This window comes from Colobus angolensis, unplaced genomic scaffold (genome assembly GCF_000951035.1).
Source record: "Colobus angolensis palliatus isolate OR3802 unplaced genomic scaffold, Cang.pa_1.0 Scaffold49, whole genome shotgun sequence".
NCBI lineage: Eukaryota > Metazoa > Chordata > Mammalia > Primates > Cercopithecidae > Colobus > Colobus angolensis.
In genome coordinates, this window is record NW_012118376.1 from 11,496,291 (window position 1) to 11,523,836 (window position 27,546).

The 27,546-nt window shown below is 38.2% G+C and overlaps 1 protein-coding gene across 1 annotated transcript in view; it reads right to left on the reverse strand.

The window, feature by feature from the left end:
- Positions 1–27,546, reverse strand: part of MAST4 (microtubule associated serine/threonine kinase family member 4) — a 357,848-nt gene that overhangs the window by 258,994 nt on the left and 71,308 nt on the right. The window contains exons 2-3 of the mRNA XM_011959348.1: positions 26,495–26,526; positions 9,234–9,269 (exon numbers count right to left, since the gene is read on the reverse strand). Coding sequence (XP_011814738.1) covers positions 9,234–9,269; positions 26,495–26,526 — 68 coding nt within the window. The remainder of the gene's footprint in view (positions 1–9,233; positions 9,270–26,494; positions 26,527–27,546) is intronic.

Here is a 27,546-nt window from a genome sequence, read left to right on the forward strand (position 1 = left end):
AGAGAGAGAGAGAGAGAGAGAGAGAGAGAGGGAGTCTTGCTCTGTTGAGGGGTGCAGTCTCAGCTAACTGCAGCCTCTGCCTCCCAGGTTCAAGCAATTCTCCTGGCTCAGGCTCCCGTGTAGCTGAGACTATCTACAGGTGCACACCACCATGCCGGCTAATTTTTGTATTTTTAGTAGAGATGGTGTTTCGCCATATTTGAACTCCTGACCTCAGGTGATCGACCCAAATTGGCTTCCCATAGTGCTGGGATTACAAGCATGAGCCACCGCACCCAGCCAGAACATAATTTAATTTTATTCCTATCAGCTGATATCTATTTTTCACCTGTATTATCTCACCATCACCACCACCAATGAGGCTGTGATATAAGGAATTCAAGCTAGACTAATGGAAAATAATTTGCATAGTTATCTATTTCTGGAACTCCTTAATTCATACCAGTAAATGGGAGCCTACATCACCTATGCCAAAATCTCTCCTTGACAAAAATCCCAAATGGATGAGAATTAAATTGTATTCCTTTATATAGAAGACTGGTAAAACATTAATCAGTAGTGAATCCATCACTCATCTGTTCTCATAAAAGACTTAAATGCAAAAGAAAAAAAAATGTACTAGGCTGGAAGCTCATTAAATGGAGGACTCAACATTCACTATTATATTTGGAGCATAGCATGTTCTTATTAAAAGTTGGAGCAATTTAATGTGGGAATTCAATAATTACTTGACCAATTAAAGGGTTAGTCAATGAGAGTGCTAGACAGTAAGGGAGACACATGATTTAAAAATCACACAAAACAATATTCTACAAATATTTATGGAACACCTGTTACATGCTAGGCACAGTGCAGGGAACAAAACTCCTTACCCCTAGGGAGCCTCCCCTCCAGCAGGACAGTATATACAAACTTACATTAATGATATATCCTGAGGAACTCTGGGAAATCCTCCATGATCAATAAATCACTCTATAAATCATAACTTGGCTAAGAATGGCTACAGTGCTGGTTTCTGGGGAAATCTTATAAAGCCCCAAGTGTTAAAGCAAAACAAAGAAAATCTGTTATATTTCCTAAATGAATATAGCATCTCTGTTGACTACTGGAACTTATTAAATGTGTTGCTTAGAGTGATTTCCTGCACATAAAATGTAAAAGCTTTCTTGAACCTAAACAAATATCACCAACAGCTGAAGGAAAAATGTTACCTTTTGGAATTTCATAAAATGAATTATTGAAACTGAGGAAATGCCTCAGTACCCTAAAAAACTATATATGACCACTAAAAACTAACACTTTGCTCTCCCGGCTGTTTCTGTTTAAAGATGCAGCAAATTTTGTGGGCAAGCAGAGCACTCAACTAATACACAACCGGTCAGTTACAGAAAGTACTTCCCACCTAGAAAGAAAACGCACGCCAAGAATCAATAATTATCAAATAAGAATTTAGAAAAAAAGTCTAAAAGCACATAGAAAAACATTTGTGTCGAGTATCCTACATGGTCAGATTATGGGTAAAAACTACCTTATTCTTCACATTTATGTATTTTTCTGCAATATAAATACTCAGAAAAAATGATCCATGCTTTATGATCTAAGAATTTTCACAGTAAAATAAAATGTTATCCTGTGTCTTAAATGCTGAGACTGTAACACTGAAAGTACTTAAAGGAAAAATTATTTAGTGCATCAAAAGATGGAAGTAAAACTCAGTTCTCTGCTTTGTAAACTATCTTTTCCCTAAGTGATAAAATATGGGGTAATCTTAAATGCATTTTTTCTTCTCTGTATTTTCTAGTTTTTCTAAAACGACCACCTACATGATCAATTGAAATATTTATTTTCTACAAAGATCAACTAGTCCTATTAAAATATTATAAATTCTATATTTTTACTCGAAAGATAGACCACAATAATAGGGATACACATATCAGTTTATTCTCCAAAATAATTCTCGGGCATGCCTCCGGGTTAGAATTACTTCCCTCTTCTATACATATGTAACAAACCTGCACGTTATGCACATGTACCCTAGAACTTAAAGTACAATAATAAAAAAAAAAAAATAAAAAAAAAAAAAGAATTACTTCCCTCTTCAAAAGGATCCATAGAAGTTCAAAAAGGTCAAAATGTACAAACTCTTCTGAAATTGGGTATTTCAACTGAATAGACAGGTGCCAGGCCCTCTGCCTTTCCTACTTTGTAAGCAGATCAGTACCAAATCTGATGAGTCAGGGAGATGAGATGGCAGCAAGGAGAAAATGGAACAGCAAGGTGGCTTGGTTTTTAAAATCCTATCATATGTCATTCATTGAAGGATTAAAGGGTTTCCTGATGATGGAAAAGCAACTAAACCACCTAACTCTTTTACGACAGGTTTTCAAAATGCATCTTAAGATGAGCTTTTTGCTCCTTCGGTCCTGAATGCCATTTCCCAATAATTGAATGACAGCTTATGAAGCCAGAGAACAATTTGCCACATCTCTGAATCCCTTTATGTACAAGGCCAAGTTTCATCAACCCCCTTCTCCCCAAACAACTTGAAATATATGACTGTGCTGTGAGGTTAAGGTCAGCAGGCAGGGTTACAAACAAAGGCAGGATGATTTCTAGAGCAGCAACCAACAGGCAAGATCTTTGCAACCTCAAGAGTCATTTAGACTATACTGAGAAGAATCATGAGTTTGGCTACCCTTAGGTGTGAGACAATGGAATCTGGGGGGTTACAGGAGGATGCAGATTTATGACCACAAAAAGCCAGGAAAAAGAGAACGTGATAGCCACAACCTCAGAAAGTTCTACCTACAGAAAGCACTTCCCTCACCAGTCAGTTGCATTATTTTGTTTGGTGGCAATTCTCTCAATGGCCAGCTAGACGTACTTTTTCAGCCCTCATGTTGAAGGCTCCTGTGACCAACACCTGTCTCGATTGTCTTCAGCTGACCCTTGAAGACGGGAGAGTGAGATTCCCCAATATTAACGTATTCCCAGAGGACAATGCTTTCTGCCAGACTCACATTGGGTATGAAAGCCTTTCACTACCCAGCATTTCTTTTAATCAGTTATACTGCTTTTGCGCTCATTTTACAAAGCCAGCTGGCTTTGCAGACATTAATATAAGGACTATGAAAAACTCCACTTTTTATTGTGGCCCCACAATGGGGAGCAATCCACTTCAAAGTCTGTTGAGCTCACAGGATTCTGGTGCCGAAATAGATCGCTCAGATTTTTCATTGTTCAGGCTTCCAAGGAGCCTGGCCATCTAGGAGATAAAAGAATTCTTCTGAAAGCACCATGTAAAAGAAAATATTTGTTCGGTCACAGTGCCCCCAACAAATGTGATCTTCTGCTCCACGGCTGGACGTCTGAGAAGATGAAAATGAAGGGGCCTTAACAGATACGGTGGAGACCTGGTCAGATAAATTGGAGGTTGGGGAACATGTGCCGCCCTAAATTGGAGAATGCTGAGGTGCTCTCCTTCCTGTGAATATCCTACTCATTCTTACAAAATGTTCCACACCTCAGGATGGCATTAAGAAGAAATCCTTTGATGTTTTTTTCACTACTGAATTCAACTGCAATTATATTTAAAATATCTTTATTTTCCATTACTTTGACGGCTTCACTTTTGAAGTTTTCTATTCATACATCTCAATAGTCCTATCCCTTTCTAAGCAATAGTAAGCTGGCCTTTAACAAAGGCAACACTAGAAGAGACAGTATATATTTTTTGCAAGTACTTATTTCATTCATTAGAATTTGTGTCATTTTTAGCAGAAATGACAGCAGAAAACGGAGAAGAGGATGACATTTAAACATTTCGATGTAAACAAGTATTGGGGGATTCGTAACTAGGGACCAAATTCAATGTGTCGCTTTAAAAGATAGTCTTTTGACATGACTTAACCTGGAAGTTACATGCAGCTGGCAGTACATGTCACCAGCTCACAATAGGTTCCCAAAGGAAAGAGGCTGCTATTTCTCTTTAAGGCACAGAGAATAAGGGTCACTGACTACTGACCCAATGGCTTCATCTCAATAAATGGAGCAGTCTCAACTCATCTCTTAATAGCAAGAAGACATGATACCAGGGAAGATGAACACTCAGGTCACAATTACAGCTAATTTACAATTTCCACAGTGAGCCCAGAAACAGAGTGGGTCCGTATTCCAAAAGAACTGCATCCTCTCTTGGGATGCTACACTTTCCCACTGACAGAGCTGTTTAAAATTTCAGCAATATGGAAGTCCCGCAGAGGCACTGAATCTGCTGTGTCAGTAGTTTGCTACCTCCTGTGTGTGGGAGGCTTAACATACTCTACCAGTGGACTAAGGCAAAATAAAGATGAAAGACTGGTGGCATTTCATTCTGAGACAATTTAAGATGGTACCAAATACATGAAGGTATTATTGAATAAAGGCAGCATTTTCATGAGAAGATATTATTATTTAATTAGAACATTACGTGAAGTTACATTTTACCTTGGCCATTTGTACACAAACTTTACAAGTCTTAAATTGATAATTAATGTATGCAAAACATTAATCTTGATTCATTGTTTTCTTTTGAGATGGGGTCTCACTCTGTCACTCAGGCTGAAGTGCAGTGGAATGATCTAGGATCACTGCAACCTTTGCCTCCCAGACTCAAGCCATCCTCCCACCTCAGCCTCCTGAGTAGCTGGGATTACAGGCGTGCGGCCACCATACCAGCTAATTTTTTGTACTTTTTAGTAGAGATGAGGTTTCACCGTGTTGGCCAGGCTCGTCTTGAATTCCTGAGCTCAAGTGATTTGCCCAACTCAGCCTTCCAAAGTGCTGGGATTTCAGGTGTGAGCCACCATGCCCGGCCGCACTTTTAATTTTTAGTTGTACTATTTTTTCATCTTTTATAATGTCACACAAGGGTTTTATTTCAGTTTGATACAAATTAAGAATGCCTCTGACGAAGGTGGGCTGCAGTTTACCTCACCTCATTAGGTCCAGGAGTGATGTCCCCGGCCTTTACGGAGTGCTGCTTTGAACATGAGACCTGAAAATTTTTGGAGGTATATTATTGTTTTCTAGTCAGCACAGAATACTCATTTGCTTAGTATCCTTATGTCAGACTTAGGGGCTCTAACCTAACCTTAGTTGATTCATTTAAATCAACATACATGATATTTTTTTAACCCAATGCTGCAGTTTTAGGGCAACCCCCCTGCCACTCCACCTTATTCTTCAAGTCATGTGAACATTATTTTATTATTCTAGTGCATCCCAACTTATCACTTTGTACCCTCTAATCATAAGTGGCTTTTTGGGCGCCCTAGTCTACTGCAGCTGCTGTGATTTTTCTGGCTTTGGGAATAATAAACTCCACAGTCACAGCACTGTCTGCGCACTCCAATCCTCACTCCAACCCCCAGGCTTTCTGGTTGTTTATGTTCACTTGTTTCACAAAAAAAGAAAAGTTCTCTGTTCTAATGTAAACGACTCTATCTTCCAGAGTCATTAGAAATTAAGCAGCCCTGGAACAAATTCAAGCGTTAAATATAAGTATTACAAAAGAAAGATTTTCACGCCTGTAATCCCAGCACTTTGGGAGGCTGAGGAGGGTGGATCACCTGAGGTAGGGAGTTCCAGGCCAGCCTGACCAATACGGAGAAACCCCGTCTCTACTAAAAACACAAAAACTAGCCGGGTGTGGCGGTGCATGCCTGTAATCCCAGCTACTCGGGAGGCTGAGGCAAGAGAATCTCTTGAACTCGGAAGGCAGAGGTTGCAGTGAGCCAAGATCATGCCATTGCACTCCAGCCTGGGCAACAAGAGCAAAACTCCATCTCAAAAAAAAGAAAAGAAAAGAAACATTCAATGTTTCAATGTAGGTATTAAAAGAGAAACACATTTATAACACTTAAATGCAAGTATTATAAAAGAAACAGGTGTTAATTTTACGATACCTGTTATATAGTGATTTTTACTGTTTTTAAATCTGATTCTACTTGTATTTTAAAACAATTTTACCTTAAAATTAACAATGTGGAATTTACACAGATACACAGAGTTATATTTAAAATATACTCTTTTTTTATATTTATCAACTCTGTCAATTTTGATAATGATTAAAATGAGTGTGGGAAACACAATTTAAGTTGCTCAAAATGCAACTTATTTGAAAATACTGGAAACACAATATGCCTTTTATTTAGCAATAGTTTGTATCATTTGTCACCTCTGAATATATCATGATTGACTCTTCGCTTTTGAGAGGTTCAACTTGTTAAAATGGCTTATAATTACCATTTCCTCTTTGCTACTTAAATTTTCACTACTGGCCAGCAGAAGTTACCTCAATTTGGTTCATCTGCTCAACCTCCACACATCCTTGAAAGCATCCTTGTTAGAGAGAGAGAGAGAGAAAAACGAGAGAGAGAGAGAGAGTTCCAAAAAGAAGAAAATGTTCCAACAAAATTCTGCCTATTTCAATCATGACATCCAGTTATGTTCCAAAAACAGTCCTGATGACCTTTAGTGGAGAATAATATTAGAGACCAAAATCAGGGTAAATAAAGTGCCTATTAGTTTTTTATATGATTACTAGAGAAGGTAACTGTTACCACTTTTTTTTTTTTTTTCTGTGATGGAGTCTTGCTGTGTTGCCCAGGCTAGAGTGCAGTGGCTTGATCTCGGTGCACTGCAACCTCCGCTTCCTGGGTTCAAGCAATTCTCCTGCCTCAGCCTCCCAAGTAGCTGAGATTACAGGCACGTGCCACCACGCCTAGCTAGTTTTTTGTATTTTTAGTAGAGACAGGGTTCAACATGTTGGGCAGGCTGGTCACGAATTCCCGGCCTTAAGTGATCTGCCCACCTTGGCCTCCCAAAGTTCTGGGATTACAGGTGTGAGCCACCGTGCCCAGCCTGTTTATTACCTTCTTTTGAATGAGACAGAAAAATTGTTTTGATTTAGTAAAGATGATAAGTTCATAGGGAAGATATCAGTTTAACTCTATGTTGACTGTCCTTTTTTGGTCTTAATGCAAATAACTTAATTTCCCCTTCTTTTCTAATTATCATCTTTAATATTCATATACATGCAAGAAAGTGCTATATCAATCTATTTCTGTGAATTATACTACTATTAAAATTAGAAGGAATCTCCATTTTTTTTCTCTTTTTGAGACAGCGTCTTGCTCTGTCACCCAGGCTGGAGTGCAGTGGCATGATCTCGGCTCACTGAAACCTCCACCTCCCGGATTTCAGCAACTCTCCCATCTCAGCCTCCCAAGTAGCTGGGATTACAGGCACTTGTCACCATGCCTGGCTAATTATTGTGTTTTTAATAGAGATGGGGTTTCACCATGTTGGCCAGGCTGGTCATGAACAAAATCTCAATTTTTAAAACAATTTTATTTTATCTAAGTATGTCATTAATATATACCATTCATTATATATACACCATTCATTAATATATACCAATCATTTCACCATTTTATTTTTGGCTACAGAACAAACTAATAATTTTTTCTACTTCATCAAGTAAACACAGGTAGAACCTACATGGGGATGTCCTTCTACTTCCATAAGTAAAATAGAGACCTCACATTTGTTTGTCTTCATTTGTAAGCTAAAATTACCATTATTTTTAATCCCAGTTTTAGTATTTAGCTCCAATATTTCAGATGCCTTTAGAAAAACACAAGGTATTATTACTTTAGTATTATACCAGCTAATGAATTTCAAAAAGAAATTAAGAATGTCAGTAAAAACAATTAATATTATATTAATACAGTGTAAATTAAAAAGAATGGTCAAAAGCTATCAAATACTAGAAAACTTTATCCACAGTTTCAAGTGTGAAAATTTCTGAAGTCCATGTAATATTCAACATTAAGCTTAAAAATAATTAAATCACAAAAGATTCCAAAGTACATGCTTCATTGTACACTTCAGTTATAGTTCTTTGTTCACATCATATTTACAAATCTCTCAACCAGTCCAGATATGGGTATACTTCATAATTTGGTACATAAACAGACATACAAAACTAGAAACTTACATTCATTGAAAACTTTGACCCCTTAAGCTTTAATGCAATAATTTAATTATTGGATAATTAAAAAGTTATAGTTGTATCCCAATATTTGCATCTTGGCATAACTGTGCAATCATCACAGAGATAAAGTAAATCACATTTAAATAATTAAAAGTGACAGAAGTAATCTTTAGTTTCTCAGTAAATATTCTTCCAATTAGTAGCATCAGGTAAAGAGATCCCCACATTGAGGAATATTAAATATTTGGTTCTATTTATTGAGTAGTGTTGTATTACCTTTCATTTTAAGAGCATTTAGGATAAAACTCCTTCAATTTAAAATTTTTAGTTGAACCAGAACAATGTGGAAAAATAACTGACTAAAAAAAGTCATGAAAGTATGAAAGAAGAGTGAAGGAGAACTTACCAGAAATTATAAGTCACTAGAAAAGCCAGTGTATTCAAAACAGAATGGTGTTGGCACAGAAACAGACAGATAGGAGCAGAATAGACAGTCCAGAAATAGTTCCAAATATATATGGCATCTTTATATGTGACAAGGACAACAATTCAATCCCATGAAAAATAAAGTTTCTTGTATTAACTAGGACTTAAGTAACTGGTCATCCATCTAGGGAAAAAAAAAAGAAAGAGAATCCTACCTCATCTCGTGTACAAAATTTTAAGTTGAAGATTGAATGTTTTTTTAAAATGGTGAGAAAATTTAAGAGAATATCTGCATGACCTTGGGGTGGACAATACCACTCTGAGCAAAACAAATAATTCAGAAGCAATAAAGAAAAAGACATATTTGATTAAATAATAATTAACAATTTCATTTGGCAAAAGACATCATAAACAGATAAAAACTGCAAAGACATTTGCACGCATACAAGAACAGATTAATACTTTCATGTAAGAGTTTGTAGAAACTGAAAAACACTACTAAATGGAAAAATGGGCAGTGAAAATGAGCATGAAATGAAGAAAAGAGAAATGTAAATGAACAGTAAACATATGAAAATATACTCAACACCAGTGATAGTGAAGGAAATGCAATTTAAAGTAATGACCATGCGTAATAAGGTTGGAAAGAATTAAGGGCAGTGACATCCAGTGCTGGTGAGAATGTAGGAAATGGGCATTCTTATGTGTGAAGGTGATTTGCTATTCTTTTGGGTAAAGTGATAGCTATTAAAATTAGAAATACACCTACCGTTTGACCAAGCAATTCCACTTCTGGGAATCTATCCTATAGGAAAAAAAGGACCAGTACGTAAGGATATAGGTACAAAAATGTTTATTGCAGCATTGTTTGTTGTGGGGAGGGGAGAAAGGGAGTACTGAAAACAACAAGAATGTCAGTTAATAGGAAAATGGTTAAATAAAATGTGGTATATCTATAATGTAGAACATAATATAATTATTAAAATAAATCTGATAAATTTGTATCTACTGACTTGGCAGACTGATAAGGTGACAAAAGAAAATCGAAGAGTGGGTGTTTAACATTCTTGTTTAAGACAGGTAGTAGCAACAACTGCAATGAATCAAGGTACGCGAATGTACCTGCACCTGTATGCACATGAAGCGAAGAATGGAAGAATACACACCAGTCTAACAATGACTGCCTAAGGCTGTGGATAGAGACGGGATTGGAAGGGATGGGGATTATTTACTTCCTCTTTGTATATCTTTGTGCTGTTTCACTAGTTACTATGATCACAATAGTAATTTCATAATTTTCAAAACTGTTATTAACTTTTATAAATGGTAGTACAGTAGTATTTCTATACATTCATCTTTAGTAATAACAGTAGTAAATGAACAAACATTTTTTGCCTATGCCAGTCTCACCATTGTGTTCAGTTGGGGCTACTTGCTTAATATCCACTCCATCTCTCTCTCCCCTCTGTGTATCAGTCATGTAGTTTGGGTGGAACTGACTACACTCCATTTCCAAGGACTCCTGAACGCTCTAAGCTACTGTTCTACACCAGAAATACAATTCAGAGCCACTTATACAATTTAAAATTTTCTAGTAGTCACATTAACAGGTTAACATAATTTTAATAACATTTAACCCAATATATCCACAAATACCTATCATTTCAGCATGCTATTAACATAAGAATTACTAATGAGATATTTTGCATTCTTTTTCTGGATCTCAGTTTTGACTATCCGCATTGCAAGAGCTTGAGAGCCACATGTGGCTAGCGGCTACTGCACTGGACAGCGCAGGTCTAAGCTAATGATGGCAATGCTAGAAACACTCCCACGTTCAGGATTAAACACATAATTTAAAATGATCCAATTGAAGAGAAACCCATAATGGTAGGAGACGAAAATTTCTTCTTCTTCCACTAACTCTGGAAACTGCAGGCAGACACTGAGGGATGAGTCAGGAAGGAAGCCTGCAGCCAGTGCAGAAGGACCCGTGTCCCTGAGACACCAGTGAGCCTCAGGACCAGTCCCCCAGTGCAGGAGGACCTGTGTCCCTGAGACAGCACTGAGCCTCGGGACCAGCCCCCCAGTGCAGCCTCAACTGTTTAGTTACACAGCTAGCAATGTTTTCCTCCAATCACTTTGAGTTAGGTTTTCTATTACTTGTATCGAAAAGTACACTCATTGACAAACTCATCTATGGACAGTGTCACATCCAAAGAGAATGATTTTATTAAGTACACTAGTTCAAATGCTAAAATTTTCTTCCAATTACTTTTAGTCAAGCTATTCTTTTGTTAAACTAGCTTTATTTGATAACCTTTTCAGAAATCTTCTGAAAATATCCCCAAAGAAGAGTCCCACAGACTAATTTCTTATCATCCAGGAAAACATCCCAGTCACTATACAAGAGAACAAATATTTCTCCTCAGAAGAAAACATGAAATCTCAGAGCAACCAATCAGCTCTCATTCCACCTTCCTTTTTCTTTTTTTTGAGATGGAGTCTCACTCTGAAGCCCAGGCTGGAATGCAGTGGCACGATCTCAGCTCACTGCTACCTCCGCCTCCCGGGTTTAAGTGATTCTCCCGCATCAGCCTCCTGAATCACTGGGATTACAAGTGTGCGCCACCCCATGCCCGGCTAATTTTTGTATTTTTAGGTGAGACAGGCTGGTTTCCAACTCCTGACCTCAAGTAATCCACCCGCCTCTGCCTCCCAAAGTGCTGGGATTACAGGCGTGAGCCACCTCGCCGGGCCTCTGCCTTCTTTTCTGATTCTCACTCTCCAGACCTGAGTTTCTCATCCTTGGCACTACTGACATTTTGGGCAGATAATTCTTTGGGCAGATAATTCTTTGGGGTTGTCTTGTTCACTCTAGGTGTTTAGAAGTATCCCTGACCTCTCTCCACTAGAAGATAGTGGGAGAAACCCTGGTCCCCAAATAGTTGTGACAACCAAAAAGGTCTCTAGATATTGTCAAATGTCATCTTTGGGGGTAAAATCACCCCCAGTTGAGACCCACTGTCCTAGACAAGCAATCAGTTCAAGTATAACTGACCTTCATTGTTGTATCAGACTCAGGCATTGTAGCAATCATTAAAGCATGATGTCACCCTCTGTGTCCCCTGCATCACAACATTTTGGACCCATAGTCCTCTCCCCAGCCACGGAACCTCCTCTGGTCACACTCTTCCTCTTCTACCTCCTCTCTATGCTAAGCGTGAGCTCTCCATTATAGTTCTTTCTAGAAGAAATGTGGCTAGTTCCTTCTGACTTCAGCTTCAAATCATTACTTGAGCTACTCCCTGAACCACCCACCCAACTACATCCCTTGCACTTCTCTGAGGGGCTTTTTGGACAAAGTATTTGCTAATTTATGATCACTCATTCTTCAACCCAAACTCCCCAGCCTGGTCCTTCGCCTCCATCAACACACCTGGGGGCCATTCCATCCCATCTTTCCACACTGTATCAGCTTACACACTGTCCTCTTTAATCCATCTCTAAGACTAGAATTTCAGTACAAATACTGGTCAACTTTTCAAAGCTCCTCAGGTTGATCTATGGATTAAATATGATTTCAATAAAAATATCAACAGGCTTTTTTTTGTAGAAGCTGACAAACTGATTCTACAATTAAAACAACCAGAATAGCCAAACCAACTTTGAAAAAAGATGAACAAAGTTGGAATACTAATGCTTCTGAGATCAAGACTTATTATAAAGCTATAATAATCAAGATAGTAGATTGATATGAAGACAAATCAATGAAATATAACGTCTGTAAATGGAAACACAAATACACAGACAACTAATTTTTGACAAAAGTTCAAAGCATTTCAGCGGAGAAAAAACAGCCTGTTCAACAAATGGTGCGGGAACAATTAGAGATGTGTATGCAGAAAGCAACTTCAATCCATATCTCACCCCCATGTATAAAAATCAACACATTAATCATACACCTAATGTACAATCTAAAACTATAAAACTTTTGGAAGAAAACATAGGAGAAAACCTTTGTGACCTTGGATTAGGCAAAGATAGCTTAGATCCAACACCAAAAGCATTTAAAGAACGAATAAAGCTTTTGCTCTTCAATAGATGCTATAAAGAGAATAAAAACACAAGCCACAGGCTGGGAGAAAACATTTAAAGATCACATATATCAGGTTTATTTATAATGGCCAAAAGCTATAAATAACCCAAATGTCCAGTGGCAAGAGACTAATGAAACTGATACAGTCATTCAATAGGGTATTACTTAGCAAAAAACCCTAATAAATGATCGACATATGCTATGACATGGATGAATCTCAAAATAATTACACTGAGTGAGAAGCCAGGCCTGAAACAAGGGTGCATACAATATCACTCTAGTTATGTAAAATTTAAAAAAAATGCAAACTAGTTTTTAGGGATGGAAAGCATTAGTAGTTGTCTGGTTGGGGATGTGGGGGTGGGGAAGCAATGACAAAGGGGCAGGAGAAAACTTCTGGGGGAGATGGGTATTTTATTATCTTGACTGTGCCAGTGGTTTCACGAGTGTATACACCTATCAATTTATGAAACTGTGCACTTTAAATTATGTACAGTTTATTGTATGCCAATTATGTCTCAATGATGCTTTTTTAAGAGAGAAATGCAATGCTAGCTATTGGGGAAAACCTCACTACCATACCATGTAGAGGCAGATGAAATTGGTTCATGTTACTTGGGAATCCATGAAAGGAAGCAGTTTTAGAGGTTTTGTTTTGTGGTTTTAAATTCCTCTGTGGGTTAACACAAACAGAATTCACAATTCTTGGGTACATGAACATAATACAGCCTAGGTGATATTAAATAGCAGATGTGGTGTGTGTTGGGAGGGAAAGACTTAGACCCCTATGAAAACCAATTTAAAGTGTCTTTGCTTTAATTCTCCTCTTAAGTGCCTCCCAAGACAATCACCACCATCATCTTAAAGGTATGTCTGACCAACATCTTTCAGCAAAAAAAAAAAAAAAAAAAAGAAAGAAAGAAAAAAGAGAATAAAGCTAAGTGGCCTGAATTCTCAAAGATAATAATCAAATAATATGCTTTTAACCAGGTGTTTGATGGCATTTCTCCCCATGATTCTATCAAATTCAACTACATCTACATACATATTGGTAGTGCCTTAGAAATCCACCTTAAAAAGCCACCACTATTCCTCTAAGACATGAAACCTGTGTAGTGATCTATTAATTTCATTCCAGTGTATGATGTCAAGTGCATTTTAAAAATATACTTCATTGCTTCCAAGTGCTTCTTTAATCCACAAGGACTGGTTTTAGCATTTAAGCTAATTTATTCTAGACATAAAAAAAACCTTCTGCTTATTCTTGCAGATAATTGATTCTTGATTTGTTAAGGTACTAAACACTATGGTTTATGTGCTGACATACAAACCCCCTGGTAAACCCACTTATGTCCCCCACACAAAGCAAACTTGAATGTTTATTGCCTAGGGAGAGGGGTCAAAAGGAGCTGAGAAAGGAGCAGAACTCTCCCTTACTTTGTCCTGCTGCTACTCCAGTGGGAAGGTCCTACTCTCCCTGCAATTAACATTACCACTTGTTCCACAACAGCCGCACATGGAAGGCACACAGTACCAATTTCTCAAATCAAATGCCCTCCTCAATTTCCTAAAAATAAAATAAATCTAGAAGATAATCTCTGCCTCAAAGCTGACCCCTCTAAGTAAAAGCATATACCACCACCCCCCAAAACAATAAAAGACTGCACTGGAAAATCAGGGTTTAGGAAGAGTTAGGCACTCGATGCTAATGTTACCAAAAGGTTAATCCCATTGATCTCTATGACACACCAAAAGTTAAAAATCGTTTTTTCTGCACAATAAAGAGCACAAAGCATAAGCTAAATTAGTATTTTCTGACAAAGAACATCTTCACATAAACATCTACAAAATATGTAAATATTTCTTGAAAGATTACTTTATATTTCTACAATATACATGTTTAAATTCATTCATTTATTTATTTTTTAGAGACAGGGTCCCACTCTGTTACCTAGGCTAAAGTGCAGGCACATGATCACAGCACCTCAAACTCCTGGGTTCAAGCAATCCTCCCGCATCAGCCTCCCTAGTAGCTAGGACTATAGATACATGCCCAGCTAATTTTTTCTGTTTTTTTTGTAGTTGTTGTTGTTGTTTTCGGATTTTTTTTGTTTTGTTTTGTCTTTTTTTGTAGAGACAGGGTCTCGTTATTTTGCCCAGGCTGGTTTCCAACTCCAGACTTCAAGCAATCCCCCTGTCTTGGCCTCTACAAGTGCTGGCATTATAGGAATGAGCCACTGCACCCGGCCTGAATTTATTATTAGAATTTGCAATCTAAAAAAAGTTTTAAATGTGTCTGTCTATGCTAGGTCAGATTCCTGCCACCCATTTCCACATGCAAATCAAACACATAGACTGTAATCAATAAAACTTTTTCCTCTCATGCAAATGTGTTCACAGAACTATCTGCAGAGAATTTCCTTATGGTGCTGGTCAAAAGTTAAGTGAGTGATGTGCAGGATGAAGCAGAGCTCACACGGTCACTGGGAGGAAGTGTGCAGTTACTGGCATTTCCATGGGTTTGTCACATGTTCCTGTACTTAAGCATGGGAAAGCCCTCAACATCATCCCAAAAGAGGTGATGTCATAAAACAACCTATTAAAAGAAAACATGGGCCTGGTGCAGTGGCTCACGCCTGTAATCCCAACACTTTGGGAGGCTGAGGTGGGCAGATCACGAGGTCAAGAGATTGAGACCATCCTGGCCAACATGGTGAAACCCTGTCTCTACTAAAAATACAAAAATTAGCCGGTCGTGGTGACGTGCACCTGTAGTCCCAGCTACTTGGGAGGCTGAGGCAGGAGAATCGCCTGAAGGGAGGCAGAGGTTGCAGTGAGCCAAGATTGCACCACTGCACTCCAGCCTGGTGACAGAGTGAGACTGTCTCAAAAAAAAAAAAAAAAAAAAAAAAGAAAGAAAGAAAGAAAGAAAGAAAGAAAGAAAAGAAAACACATGTGTATTCAGATGGAACATAAATGGCCCACCAAAATCCTCAGAGGGTGAGGTCCCTAACTCAGAAAAGTAGAGAACGAAACCCTGAAAACCTTTTGGTGTGGTTTTTCCCTCTAGTTACTCAGGTCTGACAGTCTACTGCCACAAGGAGTAAAAGAAGAATTTAAATCTTAAGAGTCAAAATGGCAGAGGAGATGGCACAGATTCCACGAAACACCAGGACACAAGAGAAGTCCTACCTTTCCACAGTTCCCTGTTAGAGCTACCAGGGCCCAACTTGCTACCACACAACGGGGGTAAAGAGAGAACAATACAGAATTCAGCTGCTCTGCTCACATGGCTAATTGGATAATGAATATATTTGGGGACTGCCAGTTACTGCAGCTGGGACCATTACACCACACCAGTGTGGCTGTCACTATTCTCTTTACAGTCTGAGATAAACTCAGCATCCTGGTAGTGCCGGGTGTGTGGCTGCAGGTTTCCCCTTCAGCTACAGTGTTAAGGGGATGCTCTTAAGGCAAGTTTGAGGCTTTACTTTCCAAAATGTTCAAAGAAACTATGACAAACATGGTGACAAGAGGTCTACCCTTTATTGGGTCCATACTGTGGGTGTTGATGCTCGCATTTCTTTATAAAACAAAACATACCTGTCTTAGTCTGTTCTCATGCTGCTAATAAAGACACACCTGAGACTGAGTAATTTATAAAGGAAAGAGGTTCAATAGACTCATAGGTCCACAAGGCTGGAGAGTCCCAACAATCATGGCGGAAGGTGAAGGAGGAGCAAGTCATGTCTTACATGGTGGCAGGCAAGAGAGTTTGTGCAGAGGAAGTCCCATTATAAAACCATTAGATCTTGTGAGACTTATTCACCATCATGAGAACAGTGTGGGGGAAGCTATCTCCATCATTCAATTATCTCCACCTGGCACTACCCTTGACACATGGGGATTTTTACCATTCAAGGTGAGCTTTGGGTGCGGACACAGCCAAACCATATCAGTACCCACTCCCTTGCTGACATCTGTGTTTCTAACCCAAGCATGTTGACCTCAAAAAGGAAAGGCTGCTTGCCAGTCCCTGGGAGTTAGGAACCCTAAATTCTGGTCATGGTTTGCAATCAACATATATACTCCCTGAGCACAAGCAAGCCTCAAATCCTCTGAGTCATTAGTTCCTTGTTTACTAAATAAATATATTTTCAGTCAGACTTCTCTTAAGGCTTCTTCCAGCTCTGAAATTCTATGATTAAAATTTTCCATATAGACCGCTATAATACACCATATTATTCTCTCAACACCTGTCAGTCCCAAAACACAATTTCAAGGAGTGCCCTGATTACCCTGCTGAGAAGACATGGCTTAAATCTGATAGAGGGGCCACTGAGGACAGGAAGTGAGTTCCCTCAAGGCCTAATGATACGGAGCCAGAACACCTGTGGGATCTGTCCCCACAGCAGTGCAGAGAGCTCGTGTCCTTAGAGTTGACCAACACTGGGTACAAATGAAAGAGCTATCCAAGGACATGGGGTCAACTGCCCCTTTCACACCTCTTCATGGAAACAGAACAGCCCCTAAGAAAATGCTACTCCAATGAGCTGGCTTTAAGGGGATTTCCCCAGCCTACTTTGTGGTCTTTTGCCTAACTCAACAGGACAAAAATAAATGATTTGGGGAGAGAGAAAGAAGGGCATAATTCCCAATATATTTTATTTATTTATTTAAGAAAACATACAGTACTTATTGTATGCCAGGTACTGCTATAAACACTTTACAAATATTAATTTAATCCTCTAAATAATTTGAGGACACAACGACATTATCATTCTACTTTAGGAAACTAAGGTACATAGAGGTTAAGGTCACACAGTCGGCTAAATGGTAGAGACAGGATTCAAACCTAGGCAGTGTTACTTCTGAGCCCACGCTCCGAAATGCTACTCAGTGATTGATTACCTATTGATTAACAGATGTGAGAGGTGGCTTTCAGTGAGACAGCACAGATATCCGCCTCTCTCAATGGGTCCCTCTAAATAAGCGTTGCTGAAAAGGACTGCTCATTAAAAAACTTGCCCCCAATCCTACTTGATTCTGATTTGCTAAAAACTTATTCTAGTAAATATGAAATAGGGAACTTCTGCTCCTGTCTTTGGCTATCCAAAAGCACACTTCACCACTATGCACACCCACCAAAACGCTAAGAACATGAATTCTCAACTGGCAGTGGCATTTTAGATTTACCTTGAAAACTGGTTAAAAGTACTCAAGCCTCTACCTCACCCTGCCCTCAATACACACTAGACTCTGATTTGCATTCCCGAAGGTGTTCAGCAATGCACACAGATTTTTGACAAACCTCCCACAGGTAACCTAACCCTCTCCCCTGGGACAAAACTAAGGTCTTCATATAATTTTCAAAGGTAAGAAGATCAATCCTACATTGTTTCTATCTCCCAAATCTCTTCCCTACCCACTTCACAGAAGACAAATGCATGTGTGATAAGGAAAGCTGCAAATATGTGCCAAATACCAAACTGGCTATTCGATGAATATATAAATGCAATTGACATTCTTCCACAGTCTGAAATCCTCTCTTTACTCTCAGGATAGATTACACTGTTTTCTTTTTATATAAACATGCCACTTTAAATGCTAATTCAGATGCGTCGCTCGATTTTTTTCTTCATTTTGTTTTTGGGTTTCTAACATTCAAAATGACACTGGACTTCCATGTGGCTTTGACAATGAATATTTTGAATTCTTGCTTCAATATTTGTGGGGGTGGGAGGACAGAAAGTGCTAAGAAACCTAAATTTATTTTAAAACTTATTCAAATATGGTTTACATGTCCTTTATTTTGTTTGAATCAAACTCCCTCTCTTTCAGGAAATACTGCCTTTCCTTTGCTGAAAATCTCACCAATGTAATTCAAGTAAGTTGAAAACCAAGGTGATTCCCTTTCCTTGCCTTCTAGAAATAATCTCATTTTACTCAAACTACTTTTCTAAACAGGCAGTCAAGACAGTGTTTTCTGATATATAACAGGCCTGAATGTAAGTCTTTTTAAAAAATACACACACACACACACACACACACACACACACATACACACACACATATAGACCTATGCCCATTCAATGATACAGAAGCTCACTTCCTATCTTGTGTCAATTTTAGAAATACCCTAATCCAATACATACAATTCAATATGACTGAGACAGGAGACAGCCAAGGGTCCCTGACAAAATCCCACTTTCAAGCCTAAAACAGCTACCAGACTGCAGGTCCTGGATGAAGCCCTCCCTTTTTCAGCTGATTCTTTCTGAATAATGCCCACCTGCACCCCGGGAGGATGAGGTAGAGCCTCAGGAAGTTTGCACCCTTTGCAAAGGGGAGGAGCCTGGCCTCTTCTGTTCCTGTGTCGTTACCTGGGATTCTATCTGTGAGGTGGGAAACTTCCTAGCAGGACTCTCTCACTTTGCTGAGAGTTATTTTTCCTTTTCACCCTGTAAATTCCATTTTCCCCACCCTTCTGTATGTCCACGAGCCTAACCTTTCCTGGTCGTGTGATAAGAGCCCAGTTTTAGCTGAACTAAGGAGAAAGTTCTCCAACAAATATATCTACTGTAAGACAAACTATCTCAGAAGTCTAGCAGGCCCAGCTCCACCCAGAAGCTACCATCAAGTTCCCCTGCTTTGTAGTCCTAACTACTTTTTGACAATATTCTCTCCCTCTGTTGGTCACTCTCATCTTCCATTTCATCTCTGGACGCCCTTTACTGTCCCTAACCAAGAAAGGCAAAATTAGAAAGCGGTAAAATAAGTTCATTATTCTTTTCATACATTTATTAATGCATTCATATGGTAAAATGGTTCTCAATACCTGCTCAACTTTCTGCTAGCCTTGTTTCTTGCCAGTTCACCAGAAGCATCCCATTAATGAATCGTCTTCTGCTGTGCTAAATTTAGTTTTGGTGACAACCTGTCCTGACCAAAGGTACATACATTTCAGTGAGGTATCAAAGACATCTCCAAGATCTGGCAGATGAATTTCTAGTACTGGAACGTTTGACATGTGGCAGGTGTGTTTCAGATGGAAATCCCCTTGGCAGTCAGAGGGGTGGACCTCCTACCAGACCTGAAACTATCAAATGCCAGTAGATACCTAGCCCACTTATTCCAAGGCCAATCCTAATAGACTCCAACCACTCTCAGAGGAATAACGAAAGGGTGAATGGAGAAAAATCATAAAAACATATAAACCAAATACAAAATTCTAAGTCCCCCATCTGACTGAATGAATACCCCCTCTCAGCCAATGGCATTCCAAAGCAAACCTGAAAAACTAGTTCAGGCCATGATAAGAAGAGAGGGTCGGACATGCCTCATGATACCCTCCTTCCCTCTGGAATTCAGCACAACTGACCAGCTGACATTAAAACAGAGATCTTAAGACTGACAAAGCAGGCTCTTTGTAGCGTAAGAGACCAAATTCCAATGTGACTCTAGTATAGCATGACATGACAGATAGCAGGCCCTGAAAGAAATTAAAGTACTTTACCCCAAAATACATTTTTTGATAGATTTTTAAATGGCTCTGCAAATCTGTCTCTTGTGGAGAAAATCTACACTCTGTAGAGACTTTCTTCCCTTTCCAGAACTTTTCCTGATCCAGGAGAGATTAACAGTCTGATACCTTTTAAGGCCTGACAAGAGACATTTACCATCTATTCTACATAATAAGAACCCTAGTTTCCACAATCACTTATCTTAACGCAGACACTCCTTTCTACTGATTCCAGGTCTTAGATAATAACTCTTTCAACCAACTGCCAATATCAGAAAATCTTTGAATCCACCTATAATCTGTAAGGACCACCCATCCAGCTATCCCACCTTTCCACACCAAACCAATGCATAATGTACATGTATTAATAGGTGTCTTATGTTTCCTGACCATCTTGGGCACATGTTCTCAGGACCTCTTGGGATGATGCCTCAGGCCTTGGTCGCTCATACTGAGCTCAGAATAAATCCCTCCAAATATTTTACAGAGTTTGATTATTTTTCATTGACAAACCCTATAAAGAGGAATATTGTTACCAGCTGCTAGTATTGTTGCTAGATCAGTTAATTAAAATAAGTAAAACCTTTTAAATTGCCTCTGGGATAATTTGAATACTCTCAGCAACTCCTCAGCATGCAGAGACGTACTTTTCCAGGACTATTATACATATTCGGAGCTGCTTCTGCTTTGGGTTCCTGTTGCTGGATATTCTTTTTTTTTTTTTTTTCTGGAGACAAAGTCTCACTCTGTCGCCCAGGCTGGAGTGCAGTGGCGCGATCTCAGCTCACTGCAAGCTCTGCCTCCCAGGTTCACGCCATTCTTCCGCCTCAGTCTCCCGAGTACCTGGGACTACAGGCACCTGCCACCATGCCCAGCTAATTTTTTATATTTTTTAGTAGAGATGGGGTTTCACCGTGTTAGCCAGGATGGTCTCAATCTTGTGACCTTGTGATCTGCCTGCCTTGGCCTCCCAAAGTACTGGGATTACAGATGTGAGCCACTGCACCCAGCCTTTTTTTTTTTTTTTTTTGAGACAGAGTCTCACTCTGTTGCCCGGGTTGGCACGGGCACGATCTTGGCTCACTGCAACCTCCACCTCCTAGGTTCAAATGATTCTCCTGCCTCAGCCTCTGGAGTGGCTGGGATTACAGGCATGCACCTCCAAGCCTGGTTAATTTTTGCATTTTTCAACAGACATGGGATTTTTGCCATGTTGGCTAGGCTGGTCTTGAACTCCTGACCTCAGGTGATCCACCTGCCTTGGCCTCCCAAAGTGCTAGGATTACAGGCGTGAGCCACTGCGCCTGGCCTTGGATATTCCTTTAAAAGCATCCTTAAAGCATGTGTGTGGACATAAAGATGGGAATAATACACACTGGGGTCTACTAGGTCCACTAGTGCAGGGAGACAAGGGGGAAAGGGCTGGAAAACTACAGTTTGGGTACTATATTCACTCACTACCTGGGTGTCAGGATCATTTTTACCCCAAACCTTAGTGTTATGCAATATACTCCTGTAGCAAATCTACACATGTACTTCCTGAACCTAAAAGTTGAAATTATTTTTCTAAAGAGTTGGAAAAATTTTATAAATAAAAATATATTTAAAACAGCTGTCGCAATCAAATATCATAAACCAATCCATCAATCAAGCAGGCAAGCATGTGTGGCCAGAGAACTTAAAGCTAAGAAACTGCCAAGTGTCAGTCACTGCTTCTACTAAAATGAAGTGATAATTGCAGATAATTTTATAGATCCCAGACCTACAAAGCCATGAAATAATGCACCAAGGCTTATAATTAAACAAGGTGGATGAAAGGTCATTTTAAGTAGCAGGGAGAACCTATTTGCTAAGAATAGGTAATACAGTTTCCTTCTTCTCTGTACGAAGACATCTGAAAGACCACTTAAAAGCAGGAGGCGGCACGTGAGCTGGCCTGAGCAGATTTCCTGCTCCTCTCTCCAGGGTATAAACACCATCAAGGCACTCTAGGGAATTCCATGAAAAAAGAAGCCTCTCCATCCTGGAGAGCTGTTTATTTAGGCAATTAACAAAACACAAAGGAGTCCTTTAAAAATAAATAATGGCTGCCAGGGACACCTTGGTTTTGCTCCTAACCATCTTGGGCTCACATCTTGGGCTTTTCCACTTTTTGCACTTTCCTTGCCTGAAAACAAACATTTCCCTGTGAATTTTTCCACTTAGAAATGTGATTTCAGGACTTACATGCAAAATATGGGTGAATTTTAGAAAAAAAGTACCACAACAATAATGGCACTTTCATAAATACAGACAGTACAAATTAGTTATTAGAAAAATCTAAATCAAACAACATGCAGAAGGTTGATGTGTTCCATACTGAATTGAAACCATGAAGGATCTGACATCAGCCATCCAGCCATGGCATCACCACTTGTCGTCATGGAGCAGGCACAGTGACAGAACCTAAGAGAACAGGGCAGGTACACTGCTTGGAGGCTCCCAATCTAGGAAGGGGAGACAGATTTGTACAGACTCCACAAATGTCTGCGCTATGTAATTATTACACCGGGCACCTTGCTGAACACAAAGAACAGGCATTCAGAGTCACATCTCTTGGATGGGATAAAAATCTAAAGCAACAAATCTAGTTCTGAAGCTAAGTGTAATAATATACCATCATAAATGCTATTATCTCATTTGCTTCATCCCCTGGCTTCAGGTAGTATATACTAAAGCATTTCAAGATTATCACAATTTATCATCATAATTTTTTCTATGATGTTCTGGCATTAACCAATTGGTATCTGCCACTGTAGATATTTTAGTTATTGTCAAATCATATTTATTTGGATCAATCTTCATTATGAGACAAAATTAACCAAATACACACACACACACACACACACACACACACAGACACACACACACAAATACAGGTGTGATATATTTTCTTATTCAAAATAGAATGTTTACATAATTGTTATTCAAATTACTTAAAAATCTACATAAACACTTGGTTAAAGCAATTTTAATCCTACTTCCATACAATCACTGAGTATTTTACATAAAATATTTCAAGAAAACCAAAAATACAGAGGGTATAATATAAACACCCATATACACACTACCACATTAATGATATACATGAAACTCCTTGCAGAGGGCTCTCAAATCCAATTTATTTCATTCTGTCCACTAGTAAGTGACCCTTATCATAAACTTGTTTTCCATGCATCTTTTATACCTTTACTGTAAATGTCTGTATTCAGACACAACATATTGTTTTGCATACTTTTAAGTTTTATAATATAAATGCCATCTTGTACCTGGAATTTGCTTTTAGCACTAATCATTCTATTCTTGATAATTATACCTGCTGATACATATACTCTGGTCCGGTTACTTTACCTGCTGTATAATATTTCACTATCTGACTATATTATGATTTTGACAGGTAGCTGGAAGGAGGGGGATAAGACAATGTGATAACTTTAGTTCCAAGGAGAATGAGGGGGAAGTATAGGAAGTATCTGGGATCAAAAGCAGCCTTGGCAAATGGCTATTCATTGAATGGAAAAAGAAGAGAAATAGCTAAAATCCAGCTGTCTAGGAAGCTGTAATGCCTCTGGAAAAGTGATCTGGAGTTACTTGATTATCTCATAATAGCATCTTGCCTAGAAAGCTGTTTCCCTCACTTCTCTTGTCTATTACCCAGTCACAATCATTGCTTCTACACCTTTTAAAAATGTTTATAAAACAAGAGAGTCTTCAAGTTAGTTCTCATTAAAATGATCATAAATAATAAATTAGTGAGGATCTGAATTTCTTTTTCTAGACAGAATAGTTCGCTTTTTTATACTTTCAATTAATAACAAAAAAAAAATTTCCTGAGGTCTTTCATTTCTGAAAGCTTTCAATTTAATATATGTTTTTACCATGATTCTGGATACAAAAGTTGTCTTTAAGCTTATTTAAAGCAATACTCAAATTTTTCAAAAAAATGTGGAAAACCCCGTAAGTTTCAGAATGCTGAAAATGCAATTTTGAAACTGCTATCTTTCAAGACATACAGATTTGAAGCAGCAGATATATCAAAAGAGGCCTTTTCAGTCTTTATCAAGGTACACACTCTCTAACAAGTTGGATCACATTGCTATATAACCAGAGACAATAAGAAATACATCACACTGTGTGCAGTTGCTTATGTTAATATGGAACAACAACAACAAAGAAGAGACTGAAAAGAACAGCAGGAGCAAATCTCCAATCTTTCTGGGAGAAGATATAAAAAGATTTCAAAGCATTTATGGAGGAGTCATGTACGCAGTAAATAAACTAAGAAAGTGTTAACAGGTTTAATTATCAGGTACTATTATGTTGGCTAGCTGATACTAATAAAGATACATTTGTGCCTTTCTTCATTAGATTTGTATAAAATCACGCTAGCATTTATTTTAAAAAGCATTTTCCCTTTCTCAAAGTCATAAAAGAACCTTGCACGAGGAGAGTAATTACTGGCATTCTGTACAGTATTCACTAAAAATGCTGAGTGACAGTGGGTTCTAGCACAGCTATATCAGGCATCGTTAATTCTCTGGGGAATATTCGTGTTTAACAGAAAATACAAAATAGCATGTTTAGTTTTAGTTTACCTCACTTGAAAATACTAATTTTCCCAGAATTCACTAAAAAAGTAGATTTGTGTTCACATATACATATACAGAGTGCTTCATGCTCATCATCTGAATGCTCAATTGACTTTTAACAGGGAGAGAAGTTTAAATGGCTCTGATGTAAATCAAACTTTCTCTTACTATGTTTCCAAAGGATGGGCTCCAAACAACTTATGTCATTATTCTTTTTTCATTAAAGATCCCATTTTCTCAAATAAAGAAACTTAAAATACTTTCCTTATCACATATTTTCACATCAGCTTATGGCTATCAGCTAACATTAACAGAATTGAGACTTACCCAAGTGCAAAAGAGGAAATTACCCTTTAATAGAAACATGAAATCTAATTCTGTAATTAACATGATCTTTATAATATTATTAGAAACACTAATGTGATAAAACAAGAAACAAAAAACAAAACCCATGTGCAATCTATTAAAAAGGCTAAAAGCAAGATTTGACTGAAGTTCTGAAGTTTTCAAATAAAAAAGAAAGGGTGTTTAAGCCTTAAAGAAAAGTGCAAAAAAGCAAATGAGTTTTTTTCTATAGAAGTATTTCATGTAGTTTTCTATTCTTCTTTTGTCTCATCATGATGGGAAATATCAAAAAGTTTGGACTTTTACAAGTTCAGGCAACAGAGTCCTAATCATGATGCAGAAGAGGAAAGAGTTTAATTCTAAGTCCATTTCCTATAGCAAACTATTTTCTGTTAAACTCTAGCACAGAGAGATGGAAGCTAAAAGCTAGTGACAATTTATCTCGGCACATTCTCCAAAAATAATAACCCAGTGTCTGCCTGGCAGCCTAAACTTGTACAAAAGACAGGAAGCAAAATGGACAGTAATAAAATGTTCACAGCTGATGAATTTTTGGTTCTTAGATGCAAAGGCTGAAATTTTCCAAAATTTAGCCTAGAATAAACCCTATATTTCAACAATCACGAAATTTTTTTCTAATCCTCCAAGAGGAGAGGTGTAAAAACTTATCTTAAATACTATTTTTTTAAAGGAGGTGCTCCATCTACTAACTTCTTCAACTTAAATCAGACATCAAATGTAAATGTTTCCAGACCAGCCCTTACACAGTACTACTGGGTAACAAATCTGACTTTAAATGTAGTCAAACATTGAGGGTAGTTAATTCTGTCCTCAATTTCATTCTGCAACTTGCTAATGGAAAAAAAAAACTATGATTTGTGCAAATATATTAATGGTCTTAAAAATAAAAGATTAAAACACACTATAAATAAATCAAGTAAAAGTTCATAAATCCATTATTTTAATACAAGAGCATGACATGAATCAGTTCAGTAAGATCTAGATCTAATAATGGAAAGTTTAACTGATTCAAAGTCTCCAGTTCAGATTCAAAAGTACATAATTTACTCCATATAAAATCCATAGTATAAAAATATCATGGATTTCAGATCGTAAAGAACACTGATTCTTGATTCAGATCAATTTACACTATCTCCTGACCAAATAATGTTTTTGCTTGATTATGTAATAGCATTAAAAAAATTTAAGATTCTCCAAGGAATAAATATGCATTTAGGTTTACAATGCCCATATGGAACAAACCCTGGAAATTATGAAATTATTACTGTTTGACTTTTATAAGTAAATTCAGTTTTTTGTTTTCTTCAGTTGATTATCATTCATTTTACAATTGCCACTAATGAATCAGAGAAGAATCATACTATAAACTATATATTAATAAAAAGAAAACAAGGAAACAAAATCCTACTACTTACAGACTTCCTCTTCTAGGGAGACTCAGCTCCTTCTGCAAAAGAAAAAAAAAACCATATATAAGTGATGCTGCATTAACCTTAGATTACTAGGATACCAAATGGATAACAAAGAACATATCATCTCTCATTATGCTTGATTTGGCATTTCCTATACTGAAAACATTTTAATGTCATAATTTTATGCTGGATCCCTTCTTACACGGTTCTCTTTCCACACTGTGTTTAAGGTACAAACACAGCTTATCTGAATTCCAGAGCAGAAAACCCATCAATCTTCCCAAAGCAACTACAGTAACATACTGAGTTGAGTTACATGGCCCTACAATTGAGCATACGGAAAATCTGAGCAAGCAAAGAATTTATCCAAACAGGATTTAGCTATAAGAAGTAGGAGACAGCCGGGCGCGGTGGCTCAAGCCTGTAATCCCAGCACTTTGGGAGGCCGAGACGGGCGGATCACGAGGTCAGGAGATCGAGACCATCCTGGCTAACACGGTGAAACCCCGTCTCTACTAAAAATACAAAAACTAGCCGGGCGAGGTGACGGGCGCCTGTAGTCCCAGCTACCCCGGAGGCTGAGGCAGGAGAATGGCGTAAACCCGGGAGGCGGAGCTTGCAGTGAGCTGAGATCCGGCCACTGCACTCCAGTCCGGGTGACAGAGCGAGACTCCGCCTCAAAAAAAAAAAAAAAAAAAAAGAAGTAGGAGACATTTTGCAGGATTATAATTAAATGAAAGGTGCAATGAAAGAGACAATTAAATCAAACTATTTGCCCTCAACAGAAATATATTCATGCAAAACATTATGCATACCAAAGATTGCACTTTCTATTTTTTAAATGATAATGGAAAAGACTTCCTTTTGGTGTTATTTCTCAAAACATCCATTTATTCATAGGGATATTTAAAAGCGGCTTAATCAACTTCTAAAAGGTAATCAGACAGCCATGACAATTATTAGTGTGCTTCATAGTTTTAAAAGGGTGCCTTCACACTTCTCTCAATTTGAGATTCTTATCTACCTTATCAAGAGGCTGTGGAAAACCAAAAAAA